General features: G+C 29.0%; 3 protein-coding genes across 3 annotated transcripts; 2 read left to right on the forward strand and 1 right to left on the reverse strand.

Moving 5' to 3' along the window:
• Positions 1-4597: 4597 nt before the first annotated feature.
• On the forward strand, positions 4598-6697 carry PGO_125170 (hypothetical protein, conserved; the record flags this gene model as incomplete). The annotated part of the gene is made up of 1 exon (XM_028689307.1): positions 4598-6697. The coding sequence occupies one exon, from the start codon at positions 4598-4600 to the stop codon at positions 6695-6697; it is 2100 nt and encodes a 699-aa protein (XP_028545108.1).
• Positions 6698-8709: 2012 nt separating this feature from the next.
• Positions 8710-9555, forward strand: PGO_125180 (hypothetical protein, conserved; the record flags this gene model as incomplete). Its single annotated transcript, XM_028689308.1, has 1 exon — positions 8710-9555. One exon carries the CDS (start codon positions 8710-8712, stop codon positions 9553-9555), a length of 846 nt encoding a protein of 281 aa, XP_028545109.1.
• Positions 9556-10192: 637 nt separating this feature from the next.
• PGO_125190 (hypothetical protein, conserved) lies at positions 10193-17485 on the reverse strand (the record flags this gene model as incomplete). The annotated part of the gene is made up of 1 exon (XM_028689309.1): positions 10193-17485. One exon carries the CDS (start codon positions 17483-17485, stop codon positions 10193-10195), a length of 7293 nt encoding a protein of 2430 aa, XP_028545110.1.
• Between the last annotated feature and the right edge of the window lie 1021 nt (positions 17486-18506).

The raw sequence follows: 18506 nt of genomic DNA on the forward strand, positions 1-18506 counted from the left end.
TACTAAAATGTATATGTGTCCATGTATTTAATATATCCGTTTCCTACTTTAATTTAAAAAGTAATACAATTCGAAAATAATAACACCTCCGCTTGATTTAAAAAAAAGTTTCTTTCTCCCCCTTCCTCTCCATTTTTTTTATGGAGTCAGAAGCACATATACATCTTCTTTTGAGCACGAACATATGAAAGGGAGAGAAGCAAATAGAGCACATGTAATACCTTCCATTGTAGTGCCAATCTGCTATGAATGATTATTGGGATATACATATATTTATTGTATGTATTTATGCATACATGTGCTCATTATGCATGTACTTGGATGTGATGCAAAATCATACATGTTTTTTTTTTTTTTTTTTTTTTTTTTGGAATGATCAAACATAATAATGTTTTTATTAAAGAAATTTTTTTTTTTTACAAATTTTGATTTTTTTCTGCAAAAAAAAAAAAAAAAAAAAAAAAAAAAAAAAAAATTGGCACTTTTTAAAATAATATATGTTTCTTATAAGAATTATGAACTAAAAAATAAAATGTAAAAGTTGGCATTTTTTTATATATTTTTTTTTAACGTTGTGTAAGGAATTGTGTATTTATGACTCACGGTAATAGTGGGGTGTGATGTGTGCTAATAAAAATTCCTCAAAAGAAAAACAAAATGAGTGTAACGAAGAACATGATGTCTTATAACGAAAAGAGGAAAAAATGTGACACTTTTTTTCTTTCATGTTTATGCTCACGTGAGACTATATAAAATTGCCATGCTCCCTTTTTTCTGTGGGAATAGTATGTTCGGAGTTTTACCTCAAATAATATTCACTCATTTTTTTGAAATTATATGATACAAAAGTTTGGTATATTTTCGTCTCGTTTTACTCACTAGATAATATCCGTAATATATATAATACTGAAAAAAATGTTGTACTTTATTTGTTCAGATCAGATGAACAAGGTAAAATTTTCGAAAGTGCTACAACATTGATGGTGCGTAAAAAATTAACATATAAACATAAAACACGGTTTATTATTTATTTTATTTTCCATTTCGTTTTTCCTTATCGCATTTTATTTCTTCTTCTCGTTTTAAGAACAAAGGGTGCTTCTCACAGAGCGTAATTAGGCACTTCACCATACGAACATGATGTGTAAATCCTTAATTAGTGTGCCGATTAACCGTTTTCATGTGTGCACACAGAGAAAAGAAAAAAAATATATATATATATATATATATATATATATATATATATATATATATATATGTATTAATTTTCTTTCTCGAAGAGACGTGCCTTTTTAACATAGTATTTTGTGTAGCCATATAATGAACGCGGTAAAACTCTAGTTACCGTTACTCCTAAGTTATAATGCTCAATTTTTTTTCAACAGAATGCGAAAATCTGATAATTCATCAGTAGGGAACATGAGCAAATATTTTAAACTCAATTAAGGAACACTTGTAACTATTTCATAACCGATTATAATAACAAATAAATATATAATATTCTGCATATGCATACATATTTTCTACTAATTAATAAAATAAAAAAATCGATAAATTATACATGCATGCAGTTTCCCTCAATATAAAATGCGTCTTTTTATTTTGTTACCAAAAGAATGTTCATGCGTGAAAAGATATGAATATTCTTTACTGTATTTGCCTAATAGGAAACAGGCAAAATGGTACACAATTTTGTATATAAGAACGTGGACAAGTTACAGGTTTTTTTTTTTTTTTTTTTTTTTTTTTTTTTTTTTTTTTTTTTTTTCATCAGAACTGTTATATCTTTGTTTACCTTGCTATGGTCATGCTTTACATCTTTTGTTGCACCCCCTTGGGTAAGCAAAACATACGACAAAAATAGATGGTGTGAATAACATTTTAAAATACAGTTTTTAAATCAAACATTGAGGAATATTCAAAATAACATCCGTTCATGGCCCCTAGTTCATTATTATTAATATACATCCGTTGTATGTTATTCTGCACAAATATTTTATTTATCCCAATTTTGCATTACTTGAAAAAAAAAAGTATCTTCCTTTTTGTTGAACTTAAAAAGGAAAAATATCCAAATTGCTACCAAACTGATACTCATTTCTTTACTCCCAAAACTTCAGGAATGTAAAATAAATTTAAGTGTTACTGAATTTTAATGTATCATGCCAAAAGTACATAGGTACACCTTGATTCGAAGGTTAATATATATGGGCTAAATGGAATTGTAAAAAGAGGAATACGTGGGAAAAACGTTAAAACAACTGGATACATACATGCATTATGTATGGGAATCCTGCGATGCGTAGGGGGAGCGCAATCAACATCATTAATGTAGGAATGAAAAACGAGAAAATGCACTGATGTCTTTATCTCTCTATTAATTTTTATATCCAGAGCTAATTTGCGCGAAAAATGTAAAACTGTTACCTTTATTTTATTGTTGTCTTTTGTGAATGCGTGAGTTATTCGGAGGGAATAAACATTATATATATATATATATATATATATGTGTACGTATATGTATATGCATTTATGCATAAATGTAGTCATATATACATGCACATGTGTATATATACACACGTACGTAAATAAACATGTGGTTTTTTTTTTTTTTTTTTTTATAACTCTTTCTTCAATTTTTCATATTTGAACAATTTTCACAGATTGTCGTTTTCCTTTATATTAAAAAAAAATTTCTTTCATTCTGATAATATGCGTTTTATTCTTTTGTTTATTAACATTTATTTATTTTTTTTTTTTATCATTTCTCCTTCAAATAATTATAAAATTGTTGTGCTATATCAAATAAAATAAATACTATGTAGCACATGGTTATGTGTGTTGTTATGTAGATAAGTATACATGTTTTATTTATAATGCACAAACATGTACATTATTTATAATGCTTATACATGTTTTATTCATGCATATAAACTTGTATATAACATTATTGGATAGTGTATAAAAACTTTGCTTAACTATTACAAATACGACGTAAGTATTATCGCAAGAAGTATATCAATTTTATATTCATTATAATTTTTATATGCCTTTGTTAGCATTTCACTGGCATATATAATTTTCGCTCTGGAATTTATCATTACGCATGTTCGTTTAACATTACGAATGTGCATGCTTACGAAACGTTCACTAATTTTTTTTTTTTTTTCAACTTATGGTGTTCTTTTATGAAACTTTTCCCATTTTTTTCTTTTTCGTGCTTTGCATTCTCGCCTTTTTGTACCTGCGTACATCATAAGAATAATTTCCCTTTGTCATAGCACATTGTGCTTTGTGTTACCATTTTATTTTTGAATTTTGACTCGTCCTCATTTTACTGATTAGAGTTTGTCGTATTAACAATATATTTCACTGAGGATTCCCTTTTTACATTTGATATATATTGCCATTATTAACAATTTTTAAGGAAATAAACAGATGTATGTAATATATATATATATATAACATTTATGTACATCAAAAATATTATACATATTTACAAGAATCTGAGTTAAATTAAACTCAAACATTTGACTTTCCTCATTTATGACTTTTTGGAATTTTTTTTTTTTTTTTTTTTATTATTTCACATGGAAAATTAATAAATGCTTTATAATATACATCCACAAAAGCTATTTTAGGTTATGTTATTTGTGTATCTTTTTATATGCGTCCAAAATGTGACAAAGAAAAAAGAAATACAAAAATAGCTCTGTACTGTATATATATTTCATGTATATTTATACATATTACCATGTGCGTACCCATTTTGAAGAAGCAAAATTATCAAGTGTAAAAATAAAGAGAATAGGTAAAGAGGAACATTAAATTTTAACGAAAATTTAATTTATATACATATGTATATATATACATTTATATACGCGTATGCACATACATGCGTTTACACGTGTTAGTTTTTATTTGCGATCGTACGTTATACACATATTTTCACTTGTTTACTTTTGCTTATGTATGATTTTAAGCATATGGTGCAAAATGCACACAGCACAATCAGACGTTCGACACCTGAGCCACCAACACATTATTACACATATGATATGCATACATATGTGAACGAACGCACGCACATATGTGGTAATTCATATTTCATTTCCTGAATTTTCATCAATATAAATTTGAGACTGAATTTATTCGCCTTTGAGTTTTTTTTTTATTTGTTTATTTGTTTATCTATCCATCATTCTATCTATCACTTTTGTGTTACGCGCAATGTGCCTCCCCTCCATCTCCCTGTTTTTTTTTTTTTTTTTTTTTTTGCTTTCCACCCCCGAAAAATATTCCCTTTTTTTATTCCCCACACCAGGCTTCACCATATTTGATCTTATTTCACTCAATTTTTTTTTTTTTTTTCGAAACATTTGAATTAGAGTAATACATATGTAAATGCATATATATATGCATACATGTTTTTAAGTAAATATACATGTGTGTACACACTTATATATATATATATATGCTTGTACGTGTTTATGTGTACATGTGCATGTATTTATTTGTACATCCACTGCAGTGACAAATTTGCGAACGATTTCCATCGCTTTGCTGCAAAATGTGCATAAACTAAAATGTCCTAAAAATGGATAACTCTAATTTCAACAACCCTTCTTCTTCTGCAAACATGTCATTCTTTTTAAATAATAATGTGAACAATGTGAATATGATTAGCAAGGCGAATAATAACAGTAATAATTGTAATAGAAGTTTTATGAATGATGGACAAGGCCCAAACAATGATAGCTTTAATCATTTAAATAAAAATGATGAATCTATTGATATATTAGTTAACCAAATGGAAAATTCCTTTTCTATAAGCACTGACATTATAAAGAATGTTAGTAATTTACTTGAAAGTACAAAAGTAGATGAGAAAATAAAAGGAATTCGATTGGTTTACGCCTCATTGCATTATAAATATAAGAATAATGCCGATTATAAAAAAAATTTGTTGAATAGGGGTTGTGTCATGTTAAATATGCAGGAAAAAAATGAAGTGGATAATTTGGATTCAGTGGAAGGGACGAATAATACCAATGAACATCAGAATAGCTATAATAACTTTTTAGGAAATAATTATAATAGAGAAAGTGTGGGATTCTTTTCAAATAAGAATGATCCCCGGGGTGGGATAAGTGGTAATGGCAGTAGTGTTGGAAGTAATAAGCCAAATGATAACGATCCGACACACTCAAATCATAGCAATAATATTCTAAACAATTTTTCAGGAAATGATCAAATAAATCTAAAGGTACTAAATTCTATGATATTTGCCAATTATAAGAGCATAAATAATGTAGATGAATATTTCGATTTGCTAGACAAATGCTTGACAAGAGAAAATGTTGTCGACATTAATTTGAGTGACATATTTGAAATGAATATTATCAGTATAATAAAATCTCTTCTATACAATTACATATTTCATAATGATGAAATTATAGTGGAGGCATTAACCCTATTGATTATCATTTTTGGTTGTTGTGGATCAGGTGAAAAAATAAAACAAGATATAGTAGATGAGCTGTACACATGTTCTGCTTATATGTTAAAAAACATTTGTCAAAAATCTTGTGAAAAAGTCTATACTCCATTAATTGTCCAATTAATTATAGCCCTCATAAGGACCATATTAATATATGATATAATGAAATTAAAAAATGATTTAATAGATAATAAAGGAATAGTCGAAATATTGTTAAAAGCAGTAGAAAATATTCCAAATTTGAATGGAGTTCGTGTTTGTTACACTTTAGTTGTTTATGGATTGAAAATGTTTTATGTTTCGACTTGTCAAATATATGAAAAATCATTTTTAAGAGAACTTGAAATAATAATAAATTATTTATCTACATGTATCAAAATGAATGATGAAAGAGTTCTGTTCCTTACAAGTTCTACATGCATAACCATATGTGAAAATCAAATAGGGATAGAAGTTTTACTCAAGACAGATATACTTCACAATGCAGTGATATTATGTGAATCTGCATATCCAGATTTAGCTTTTGAAGCATTGTCCATTATTTCGAAAATAGCGTATGCTGCCAATCATCAGCAAATCTGTATACTTATATCATGTAATGTTATTAAAGCTTTGAAAAAAATTTTAAATAATATGAAGATTAAACCTGGCGCAAGAGCACGTGCATGCAATGCCTTAGGAAATATAGGATGTGAAACTGCATCAGAGGTAGAATTGTTAATCAAAAATGACGTTTTTCCATTATTGGTAGATATTTTTCAAACAGATAACGACTTTAACACAAAAATTGAAGCAGCTTATGCTGTTTGTGCTTGTTTATCTAAAGCCAATCAGAAACAAGTTGGCTATATTATTTCCTGTACAGCTACAACCAACAGGTTGGGACAAAATATTTGCATGCAACTTATTGCAGATATGTTAGAATTAGTTAGTGAGTCTGATCCTATGAATAATGGAAGTGTCAAATTATGTAAAAGTATATTAAGGGGACTTGAAAACATCTTAGATAAAGGCGATGATGAAACACGTGATCTGTCCCTATGGGAAAATCCATATGTTTTCATGTTTAAGGAGGTACAGGGTGATATTAAGCTCTTTCAGATGCAGTTCTTTCCAGAATATTACGTTGTTACAAAGACTTACGATATTCTGGCCAAGTATTTCTCTTTGACCTCTACGTGGAACAACAGAAAATGATGCAAAATAGGTTTTTTTGTGTTATTTCGAGATTTTATTTGCATTCAGTGCTGTGCACCTTGCGCGAGCTCAATCCTGTCCGCGATAATTACCATACGGTCTTTTTCATTTCGTCGCATTACTATTAAGTTCACGCCTATGCGTGCGTTTATGTTTTTTTTTTTTTTTTTTCCTTCTTTTTTTTTTTCTTTTTTTTTACTGTGCACTACTCGTCCTGTATCACCCATTTATTTATTTTCCTGTTTGCTTATGTTAAACTTCACATATCAAAATTTATGCGGCAATAACGAATAATCGTTTTTGTCATAATTACCATTGTGTATACATTTGTTACAGGATGTAATTGAGTTGCAGTTAAAGGGAAGCATTATTCAAATTAGAAACGTTCCTGTGCAGGTAAGAATTTATCTGCTTTCTCGTGTATTGGCATATTATTATATGCACAAACTTTTGCTCAAATAGGCATATATAACTATATACACACATGTATTAAAGCATACATATATGCAAATGTGTATGTATGTATATAGTGCCTTTTTGAAATATCTTTATTCTTATACCCTTACTCTCTCCCAGAGATATATATTTTCTCCAATTTGTGAATTATTATTTCGGATAAACATACAGGAACATTTTCTTTGTAAGCAAAATGGTGTGGCAGAAAAAAAAAAAAAAAAAAAAGCAAGAAGAATGCGTATATATATATAACTCCTAAAAGTATTGTTTCAAATGCGGGGTAATGTTTTTATATCCTTTCTTACAGAAGTGGATCCATAAAAAGTTGATAGAAAAGTGTGCATGCTAAAGTGAAACTTAAAATGTCCCTTTGCGAACCCCTTGCATTTTGTGCAGTGATTTGATCAGAGTATATCACGTCTGCAACACTAAGGCTTTTATACGAGGGAACTTACATTTTTACTAAGTAAATCTCTCTTAAAAAATAGTTCTTCTCAGCCTTTTGTGGGCCTCATGGACTATTAAAGCATGGAATTGAATAACAAAATTTTTTCCATTATTTTAGCATTTTCTTTACTTTACCATGTACGTTTATTTTATTTTGTTTATCCGTAACATTCCCTAGTTAAAAGAGCGTTCTCATGCATCGTGTCACACTAAATCATCCTGTCCCACGTAAATTTTTTTTTCTCATTTACGCACCTCGTAACAGTTAAAATCCTTTGTTCTTTTTTTAAATTTTTCCCCTTTTGACCCCTACGAATTTTATGAAATTTTTTATTCGCCATGATAACATAGGCAGAGCCTCATTACGCACATGGGGTTTTTGTCTCTCTATTTTCAAGAACAGTTAGAGGAGATACACAACTACACGCAAGCGCATATACACTTATTTATACATTTATATATATATATATATATATATATATATATATAAATATATGTGTAACCCTACAGCCTCATAGCGTTAAGCCCTTGGGGGAGGACTTCACAAAAAAAATTCTCTACAAATGCTACAAAAGCATTTAACTTGATGAGGCAAAAAAGGAAAAAAAAAAAATAAATAAATAAAATAAAATAATGTAATATAATATAGTATAATATAATATAATAAAAAGCACACACACGAAGCAAACCGCTTATGGATGTAAGAAGCCACTTTGCAAAAGGCTAATCAAAAGGAGGCCTTAAAAACACAAGGTGACCTTCACATGGGGGATAGGTCCGTTTCCTCGATGAAAAAGAATATATATATACGTAAAAGTTTTTAAAAGGGAAAAAATAAAATAAAACAGAAAAAAGAAAAAAGAAAAAAGAGACACATTTTCGGAAATCCTCAATTTTATGATAATACGAAAGGGTGAAAAAAAAAAATAAAATAAAATAAAACAACAGAAGAAAAAGTTACATATTCTTAGGATGTTAAGACAATAAAGGAAAAGAAAATAGAGTGAAACAAAGTTAAGCGTTAAATTAATCAAAGGATCAAACACACCAGGGAACGAAACCGAGACGAGGCGGTAACTAATGCCGAACAATTTTCATTCCACAAAAGTATGCCGAAAAATTTAAATTTATTCGGAAAATATTTAAGAAGACTTGGGAAAAGTCATAAGAAAGGTTTTAAAAAAAAACAGATAATTCATCCTGTCCCGGTGAAGGCATATGGAAGAGTTCCATCAGCAGCATCACAAACAGGTTTATATCACGATGAGGATTATAACTACTATACAAAAGTATCGTATTCATTAAAAAAGACAAGAATTAAGTTAAAACCAAATGTTTTTAAAAAGCATATAGTTAGTAATATATTAAATACCATAATACCAAATGTCAAAATTACAACTAGTGCATTACATGCTATAGATGATGCAGGAGGATTTGATAATTATATTTTAAGAACATCTCCAGAGGAACTTCGATCAAATTTTGGAGAAAAATTAAAAAGTGTTATGTATTTTTATATGTCCCATCCAAATGTTAGATCTTTATCTTTACCTTGGAAAATTTTTATGAACAAATTTCAACAAAGTGATTATTATTATGCTATATATCAACATTTAAAAAAAAAAAGATTATATGAACTTTACAAAAATAAGAAATCTGCACAATTCTCCCCATACTATTTACCAAATGACAAATGTTTGCATCCACAAAGACAGCCATTTCCCCTTAATACAGAACTTAGTAATCTGAATTTATGGTATAATAAAAACAAATTACTAAAAAAGGCTTTTATCGAAAAGTTGAAGCAAGCCAAATCTTTTGACAAGGCCTATACGGATCATCACTTTTTAGACAGCTATAGAACTGGTAGGGGGCGAGGTGGAGGGGGAAAACATGGATGTACCCCTAGAAAAAGATCTAAGACGTATAAGTATTTTGAAATAAGACCTTATTAGCCGAGAGATATGTGTTTGCTTATATGTGTATTCCTGTGCCTATGATTGCATGGATCTCAGTAAGTTTATATGCGCTCATATGTGCTGAAGTTTTTTTTTTTTTTTTTTTTCCCCCGCTTGAACATACCCCATTTGAAGGATAATGCACATTTTATGCACTGTAAAATAAATGGACGTGCCAAACATAAATACATCCTGGAGGGGGATAGAATAGGTTATACTCCATTTGAGTTACCAAAATGGCTAGCTAAATGTATTTTTTTTTTTTTGTGTGCGTACGTGTGTATCTATAAATTGAACCAGTTTATGCATATTTGTTCACCGAATTAAGCTTACAACAATTTGAAAATTGGAATGTACCTTCTTGGTATGATATGTATATATATATATATATATATATATATATATATATATATATGTACGGGAATAATAAAGAAATATAATTCACGATATGGCATGATATGACCTACCACCAAAGGTGTATATAATTCGAAAAAAAAATAAGGCAAGCAAATTATGATGTAAAAGTAATGAGATAAGCATGCTTCTGATACATGCGAAAGGGATATGCAGTACAAGGAGTACGTGTGGTATGAATTGGTCAAAATGAAGAAAACACACAATTCTTAGAAATTCCTTAGAAATTCATCAAATCATCGGCATACGAAATGGGAGTCGATGCATCACTTCTTCTTTTTTTTCTGGTCTTCATTGGTGACATTCCTGGTATGATATCCGAATTGGAATCATCATCATTTTCTTCGAAATAATTCATTTTATCTTTTCTTTCAGATATAATGGATATATCGTCGTTATCCTTATCACTAATATCATTTAGTGAGCTATTAAGAGATTGATCTTCGGAATTTTTACGTAATGCATTTGGAGATTTATCGACATGTTCATTATAAATATTAGAATCAAAATCCTTTTTATCAATCAAATTTAACCTTGTAATTTTTTTTCCCCTTATCGGTTTGGGACTAGACTCAATTTCATAAATAGATCTTTTATCATTACTAAGTGTTCCATTATTGCCATAATTCATACCTTCAATGTGGTATATATTATCGTCATCTTCCTTTGGGCTGATGAAGTTGCTAAGAGTGGAGTTTGATTGAGTCTTTTCATAATCTGATGAATCTGTTTTATTCCTAGTTAGTAAAGCGTTTTCTTGATTATTTACGTCATTTTCGTCTATCTTCTTGTTTTGGCTCTTGTTGTTCTTCTTACTTTTTGCAATCATCTCTGGATCATCTTTATCATCTATAAGTTCTTCCTTAATGTTGAATACATGTTTACTTTGATTTCTTTCAACATCTATATCGTTATGATCATATTTTTCAGTAATTGTGTTTGCATCATTCTGAGAGTCGTCTGAATCGGTATTAAGACCATTTTGGTTTTTGTCAACATTATTTGATTTTTCTTTTGATTTTTGTGCAAGGTGAGTATTAACGTCCTTAAAGCTTCTTCTAGTTTTAATGGAAGGTTCATCTGAGGGTCTACTTACTCTTCTGGTGATATTTTTACTTATATTCAAATGTATACTTTCGTTTAGGCTCATGTAGGATTGTTCATAATTAGAATCCTTAAATTCTTCATTGAGCTTTCTTTTTTTACAAATGATAAGAATCATATGTTCAAAAATACTATTTTCAAATTTGATTTGTGTATTATTAGACGTATTATATGACTCTATTAGATTTAGCATTTGTTTCTTTAAATAGTTAAGTTGATAATCTGAAAGGTTTAATTTCTGAGCATATGGCAAAATATATTTTAGAAAAGAATTTTGGTTTTTTAGATTCAGAGCACAATTTACACAAGAGTGGATAAATTTGCATAATGGTAATTTCTGTTTCTCTAAAATTTTAACTCCTAAACGGCTAGCTATCGATGTGCTAAATAGTAATAAATCTTTTTCTTCTAATGCGTTGTTAATATAAGCTGTGTATAATCCAATTAATGCACATAATAATACTTCATAAAAAATTTCTATATTGTACTTTTTTAATTTATTATGAAAATTTAAAGCAATTGATGATAATCCTTTGTTTTTAACATTCAAGTGGATTAATAGTAATACACCTAAGCAGCTGTTAAATATATTTATATTATTACAATGTAAAATAAATTGAGCTATTATTAAGCTCATGTGCATATATTGCATTTCCAGAATTTTCTCATCCATACTCAGTTCGTCCTTATTGTATATTTTGCACATGTCCGCAATGTATGTATATGTATTTATGGGGAAAAATATCCCTATATCGATTGACAAAAAGGAATTAACAAAGTTATAATTATCATTGTTTATGTTTTCTACATTTTTAAACAATTCTGTCACGAAATTAAACAAGACATTGTCTTCTTTGTACACATATCTGGATACGCTTTTGTATTTATTGATTTCATCATTTATGTCTTGGTGACTTTGTACTAGTTCTTCCACCTTCTTCCCATTGGAACTGTTCGCATCCTTCTCGTTGTTTTTTTCCCCATGGTGGCTACTTTCCAGTTTTAGCAAATACTGTAAATTAACTAATCCACTTTCGTCTCCCATATAATCCATATCAGACATATCACCATGGTCTCCACCCCCTCTTCCACTACTGCACAGATTTATATATACTTCCACAGTTTTATACTTCTTCATATCTTCAATCGAGTATAGGAAAACATTTTCCATCTGTGCTACATTCATAAGATTTAAAAATGTTCCATACTTTAGTATAGTATTATTTGATGCCTTGATGAGATATATAAGTGCATCATTCAAATCGTCTCTCAAGGATACTATGTTGTTATATATATAATTTAGTTCTATGAATATGTTTTTTAAAAACTTTTTTTTTCTCTCACTAAGATTAGGTAAATTTTTTAAATGGTCTATATTTACACTGTAATTATGATCTTCATTTTTATTCTTTTCTGTCAATCCTTTTTCCTCATCCACTAATTCTTTGTTTTTGTTATTCTTCTCATTCGTAGTGCTCAAATTAGTTGAACTGCTCTTATTTTGCATTTCCATTTTTCCATTTTTATTTTGTTCCATGTCGTCCACTACAACCGTAGTATCATTTTTTAAAAAAAAGTTATTGTATATATAATTAAAAAAGTACCTTTTTTTGCATAAGTAGTATATATAATTTTCATAAACAACGTATATGAGATCTATACACAGCAGGAGTAGTCTAGAAGATGGGGTGATGGGAATATTCTTTTCCTCTTCATAGTAGTACACGGAATTTATTTTTGCCCTTATTATGTACAAGCACAATTGAATTACTACATTTGCATGCATACAAGCATCTGGGCTGTAGTATAGGTTGCTAAAATGTTGTCTATGTTGAATATCTTCATTTTTGTCAAATATTACTTTGTCATTGAACTTTGTATTGTTCTTACCACTGTTTCGATTTATGTACATAGTTTTGTCCCCATTTGGTTTTCTATTTTTATTTTTCTTGGACTTTTTATTTTCCTTTCTACTATTAGCCTTTCTAGTTGTGTATTCCTCGTCCCGTTGATCACTATGTGTCTCGCTATTTACGTTTTTGTCATCAGTCTCATAGTTTTCTCCCTTTTCTTCTTCATCCTCTTCCTCATCTGTCTCATCTGCCTTATCTGTCTTATCTACTTTATCTGCATCATCTGCTTCATCTACATTTTCATCATCTTCGCACTCATGGTTTTTTTCCCTAGAACCCCGATTAACATCGTAAAAAAAGTGATCATTTTCTTGTAACAAAATAGTTTCATCCAAAAATTCTGTAAAAAAGGTATTCTCTTTATAATATGATTGGCATTTTTCATTTACAATAAATTGAAAATAATCATGTTCCATTACTTTTTTAATACTTTTATTAATTTTTTTAATATCATTTTTTTTTTCTACATAGCTAGACAAATTATTATTTATATAATTAAAACACAGGGTATACATGTGAATTAATTTTGTTAGGTTGACAGTTAAATCATTTTCAATCGAGTCTACAATATTTCTATCTTTATGCACTAAACTTTCATTAACGATGACAACTTTGTTCTTTCCATTTTTTATGTATTCTTCTTCATCCTCTTCACATTCAATTTCTGCGTTATAATTTTTGCGATAGTATGAAAAAGCCTCTAGGAAGTTGGTAAAGTAGGTATAGTAAAGATCGAAGAATAAATCTGTTGATAATTTATAATTGCCACTCGTAGTAGCTGTGTTTCTATGATATGTACTTTCATCTTTTCTTTTGAAAAACTCGTTTAGGGACAAAAACATAGATATCATATTCATTGTATATTTGGATGAATAATACGGCAAATTAAAATTTTTGAGCAAATAATATAGATACTCGTATGTATCTTTTATATGCAGAAAAACGTTGTTCTGGAAGAAATTAATATTACTATCAATGTCATTTTTAAAATATTCCATTATGGTGGAAGAGAAATTGTAAATATTATTTTTTTCATCATTTTTGTAAATATGTTTACATTCTTGTATAGCTATTTTTAAAATTTTAAAAACTAACAATAAATGTTCTTGATTTGTTTGATGCAATTTTATCAATAACTTGCTGTTTTTAATTATTCCAAATGTGTAAATGATCATCTTTTTAATTTTATTTGTATCTTGGCTCAGTTTCATGGTGTGCATACTGTTTCTATCTGCAACATTCGTGCTATTCGTTGCGAGAGCGGATTTTCTGTTTTTATTTTTTTCAAGTTCGTTTATATCATTTTGAAAATTTCTATACGATGATTCGCAGATGTATAGCAAACATTTCCTCAAGTCACGATCCTCGATGGGTTTATCTACATCGCCACCATCGTTTTGTTCCTTTTCGCTAGCTTCTATCCCACCACTTCCATCATTTCCATCACTTCTGCTACTAATGCAAGTTTCAGTCTTCTTGTCCTTTTCCTTCAATGTGTTTCTTCCATTTTGCTTTTTCTTCTTCGTACCAGCATCAGCTTCCACACCGCCCTTGCTACAAGTTCTACCCAATTCATTATTATTCATGGTAGTCTCTGTACACTTTTCCCAATAATCAAATGGTGAAATATCATCCTTACATAACAACTCAATTATGACGTCAATGCAGTTTACAGCATCTAATTTTTCTCTAATACCCGTAACAAATTTATCAATCACAGTGTATAATTTCATATTTTCATTATAATTGGTGAGATAATCAAAATAATGGACAAAATTTTTAACAGTTGGTATATTTTTATTCAAATATTTAGTTAAATAAATTATATTATATTTTACAATTTCACAATTTGCATCATTTTGTTCTACATCAAAATAGTTGTTCCTCTTCTTATCACATTGTTTTATTTTATTTTTTATTTGCGATTCGTAAATAAGTGAAGTAATAATTTTAGAAATTTTATTATTATTATTAAACCATATTAAGTTGCTTACAATTTTCTTTTCCCTTTTTGACAAAATGTTAACAATATCGCTTGATGTTTCATCCTTCTTGTGATTCTCCTCCTCTATTATGGCTAGCTGGTTATTTCCAGATATCCCTTCTCTGGTAAAAGTATCATTTTCTTCGTCTTCGTTACTGTCGTATTGTGAAGATGAACTAGACTTGGTTAAATCTCTTCTGTTGTTACTATCCATACTGGCACGTTTGTTCCTTTTTTTAAATGCTATTAAATCAATTTTTCTAATTCTCATTTTGCTCATTTGCAATATTAATTCAAAAGTCTTCATTCTAACATTGTAATCATTGTCGAAAATAAGATTTAATAATTTTTTTTTACACATGTAGAGCAACTCGACAATTTTGAAATTTTTATTCGCATTGTAGAGAGTGCAGAAATATGTTAAAATATTTAGTGAACAAATTTTTACCTTGTTATCCTTATCATACAATATCCAAATCAACAGTTTGGTGAATTTCCTGTTCGTAAAATATGTATTTAGTACTTGTAAATAATGATGGAAATACTCCAGAGTTATTACACGTATATCTAAAAACACGTCTTTTATTTTGTTCCTATATAGTATATTATATGTACAAAGTAGAAAGTTATTCAAAACTGTTAAACTTTTTCTATCTTCACATATATTGTCAATTAACTGACTAATAATTAAATTTCTTTCAATTATAGAACGAATTTCATCATTATCTCTCTTTTTATTATACTGAATGAGTTCTTCAATGTCTATGTCCTGTTTTGTTTTTTCTCCATTTGCAATATTGTTACCATTTTTGTTATCTCTACTACTGGTACTATCCCTCCGCTGGTTATTCCCCCTTTTGTTTATCAAGTTGTTGTTATTTTTTGCCATTTCTCTAATATATTCTGATAGTAGCTGCTTTCTCACCTGTTTTTCATGATTGTTAATGTAATTAATTTTTTTGCACAATCCTAGTAATATGGAATGGCTAGCTAGGGAAGCTGTAAATCGTAATTTTCTGTATTTACTTACACTAAGGGAAAATATCCATGTACATATATACAATACTTCGTATATATAATTTTCATCAAAATGATAGGAAAAATCAGAAAAGAATTTCGTAAAAGCTTTATAAGATTTATTATTTTCATTTTTACTTTTTATCAACACATCATTTTCCAAATCAGGGGGCAAATATTGTTCCAATTTTTCACACTTAAATGTGCATACCTTTTCAAAACTATTTTCATCTTTTATTATTTCATCTATGTTAATAATTTTGCTACCCGACTGAGCCGTAGAAGGTGTTATTATTTCGTTTATGGATGTAGATCTTACTGTGGTATTGTTCGAGGGAATCAATCGGTGTTCATTTTTGTCATTCGTTATCTCTTCATACAAGTATACTTGTTTGTCTATATAATCAATTATGTCAATAGTCCAGGTAAGAGTTTCATTACCTGAACATTCAGCTAAAAAATTTAAAAAAAAAGTGGATATTTTAACCTTTTCATTATTTTCTCTATTAAACAAATTGTAGTAAATTTCTTCAATAATTTCATGTAAATTGGGGGGGCCTTTTTTAATTTTTTCGTATAAATTAAAATCTTCAAAATTTTTATGTATACTCGCACTTATATTGCTTTTATAAATTTGTTCATTGTCATTCATTTTGTTATTATTGTTTTTTTTTAATTTTTTAGAAGGTCTTGTTTTTTCATTCGTGTATTCATCATCACTTTCACTTGAATCTTCACTGTTGCTCGATTCAACATAAATGCTTTTTCTCTTTTTCAAATTTATGTCTAATGCACTACTCGCCCTCTTCGAGGTGGATATTCTTTTATTTCTATCAAACTTGCTATTCTTTTTGAAAATGTCAAAATCGTCATCATCAATGTCTTCGTGTAGTCTGTCAATGTAACTTTTGTTTTTCCGTTTATTCTGTTTATTCTGTTTATTACTTTTGTCCAAATTATTGGAACCTTCATCCAGGGTGTGTTTCTCCTTATCATCTGAGTTTTCTTGGAATGGAATAATACTTTTCTCGTTATTATTCCGATGGTTTTTTTTGCTTCCTCCTCTGTTTTTTCCCCTTTTCTCTTTCATCGATGATTCGTCACTGTCTCCATTGTTATTCCTGTTCTTACGATTGTTTAGATATCCTCCATTTTTTCGAGTGCTCTTAGAATTTCTTGCTTTTTTCCCGCGGGGATCTTCACTTGTATCAGCATCTTCATCATCTGTACCTTTTTCCTCCTCTTCAGACGAACTGCCATTCTCATCTTCATTTGCATCATAATCACTATCCTCAGTAGTGTTGTCATCATCAGTACTGGTTATCACTGCACTCGAATTTTTTATATACTTTTTCTTTCCTCTATCCCTTTTTTTGCTGCTTGAATCGTCATCATCCTCATCTGTTTTTTCAGCCAGGGAATAATTCACACTTTTTCCTTGTTCCGTATTTTGGATTAGTCTGGATGATCTACGTAAAACCATCTTGCCGTTCATATTGGGTATATCTGGATGTGCATATAATATATGTCTCTGTATAAGTACTTATGTGTTCTCCTACACGTACTTGCTTGTTCTTTTTTTTTTTTTTTTTCTTTTTTACAAAAAAAAGAAGTTCAGTATGCAGAAAATAGATCTACACCTCCCCTCTTCCATTAGTATCATTTAACAAGTGCTAATTAATATTGCTTTCACAGAAGCATCTTGTGCTTTTCACTGTGACTTTACTACCCCAATAACTTGCCCTAATGGCATTTCCCTTATGGTTTTCTTTATTTTGTATTATCCTTATTGATATCTTTATTTTTTTGTATAATTTTTATTTTAACTTTTGCTTATAGGAAACGATCATGTATTATAAGGGGGAAAATAATAATATAATAAAACGAGGTGAGCGAGTATTTAATGAATGTATACCTATACACAATGCAACGAGAAAGTGAGAAATTGTTTCATCCCTTCAACACTTCGTGTATTTCTCCTTTAAAAATGAAAAAAAAAAAAAAAAACATCATAAAATAAATAAAATCCTACCTTATAATTTTATGCATAAGGAAAAAATTGTGTAAAAGGTTGGGTGTGAAATTTCTCGGAATGGTATGTATAACTGGATTACACAAGGTAAAGAAATAATAAATACGTGTTGATCATAACTGGCATTAAAATGTGTTAAAAAGTGGTGACATATATGTATATACACATATGTAAGCATATATTTATATGTATTTTTTTTTTTTTTCACTGTTATTATCATATAATATAGCATCGACGGAAGTAGTAGAGTTATTGAGTACTTAATTTTAACATGTGTTTAAAATGGTAACAACAAGAGAATGCTGTGAGGTTTTTTCCAAAAAAAGGCAAAAAATTGAAGTGAAAAATAATAACTCCTAATTAATCGGGTAATATAAAATAAACTGGACATTTCTGTTGTCCCTATTTTATTTTTCATATGCATATTTAATTTTCCCTCTTTTTTTTCCAATTTTTTCTTTTTTTTTTGGAGGGAGTACCTTGT

The sequence above is a fragment of the Plasmodium gonderi genome (genome assembly GCF_002157705.1).
Source record: "Plasmodium gonderi DNA, contig: Chr12, whole genome shotgun sequence".
In the NCBI taxonomy this organism is placed as follows: domain Eukaryota; phylum Apicomplexa; class Aconoidasida; order Haemosporida; family Plasmodiidae; genus Plasmodium; species Plasmodium gonderi.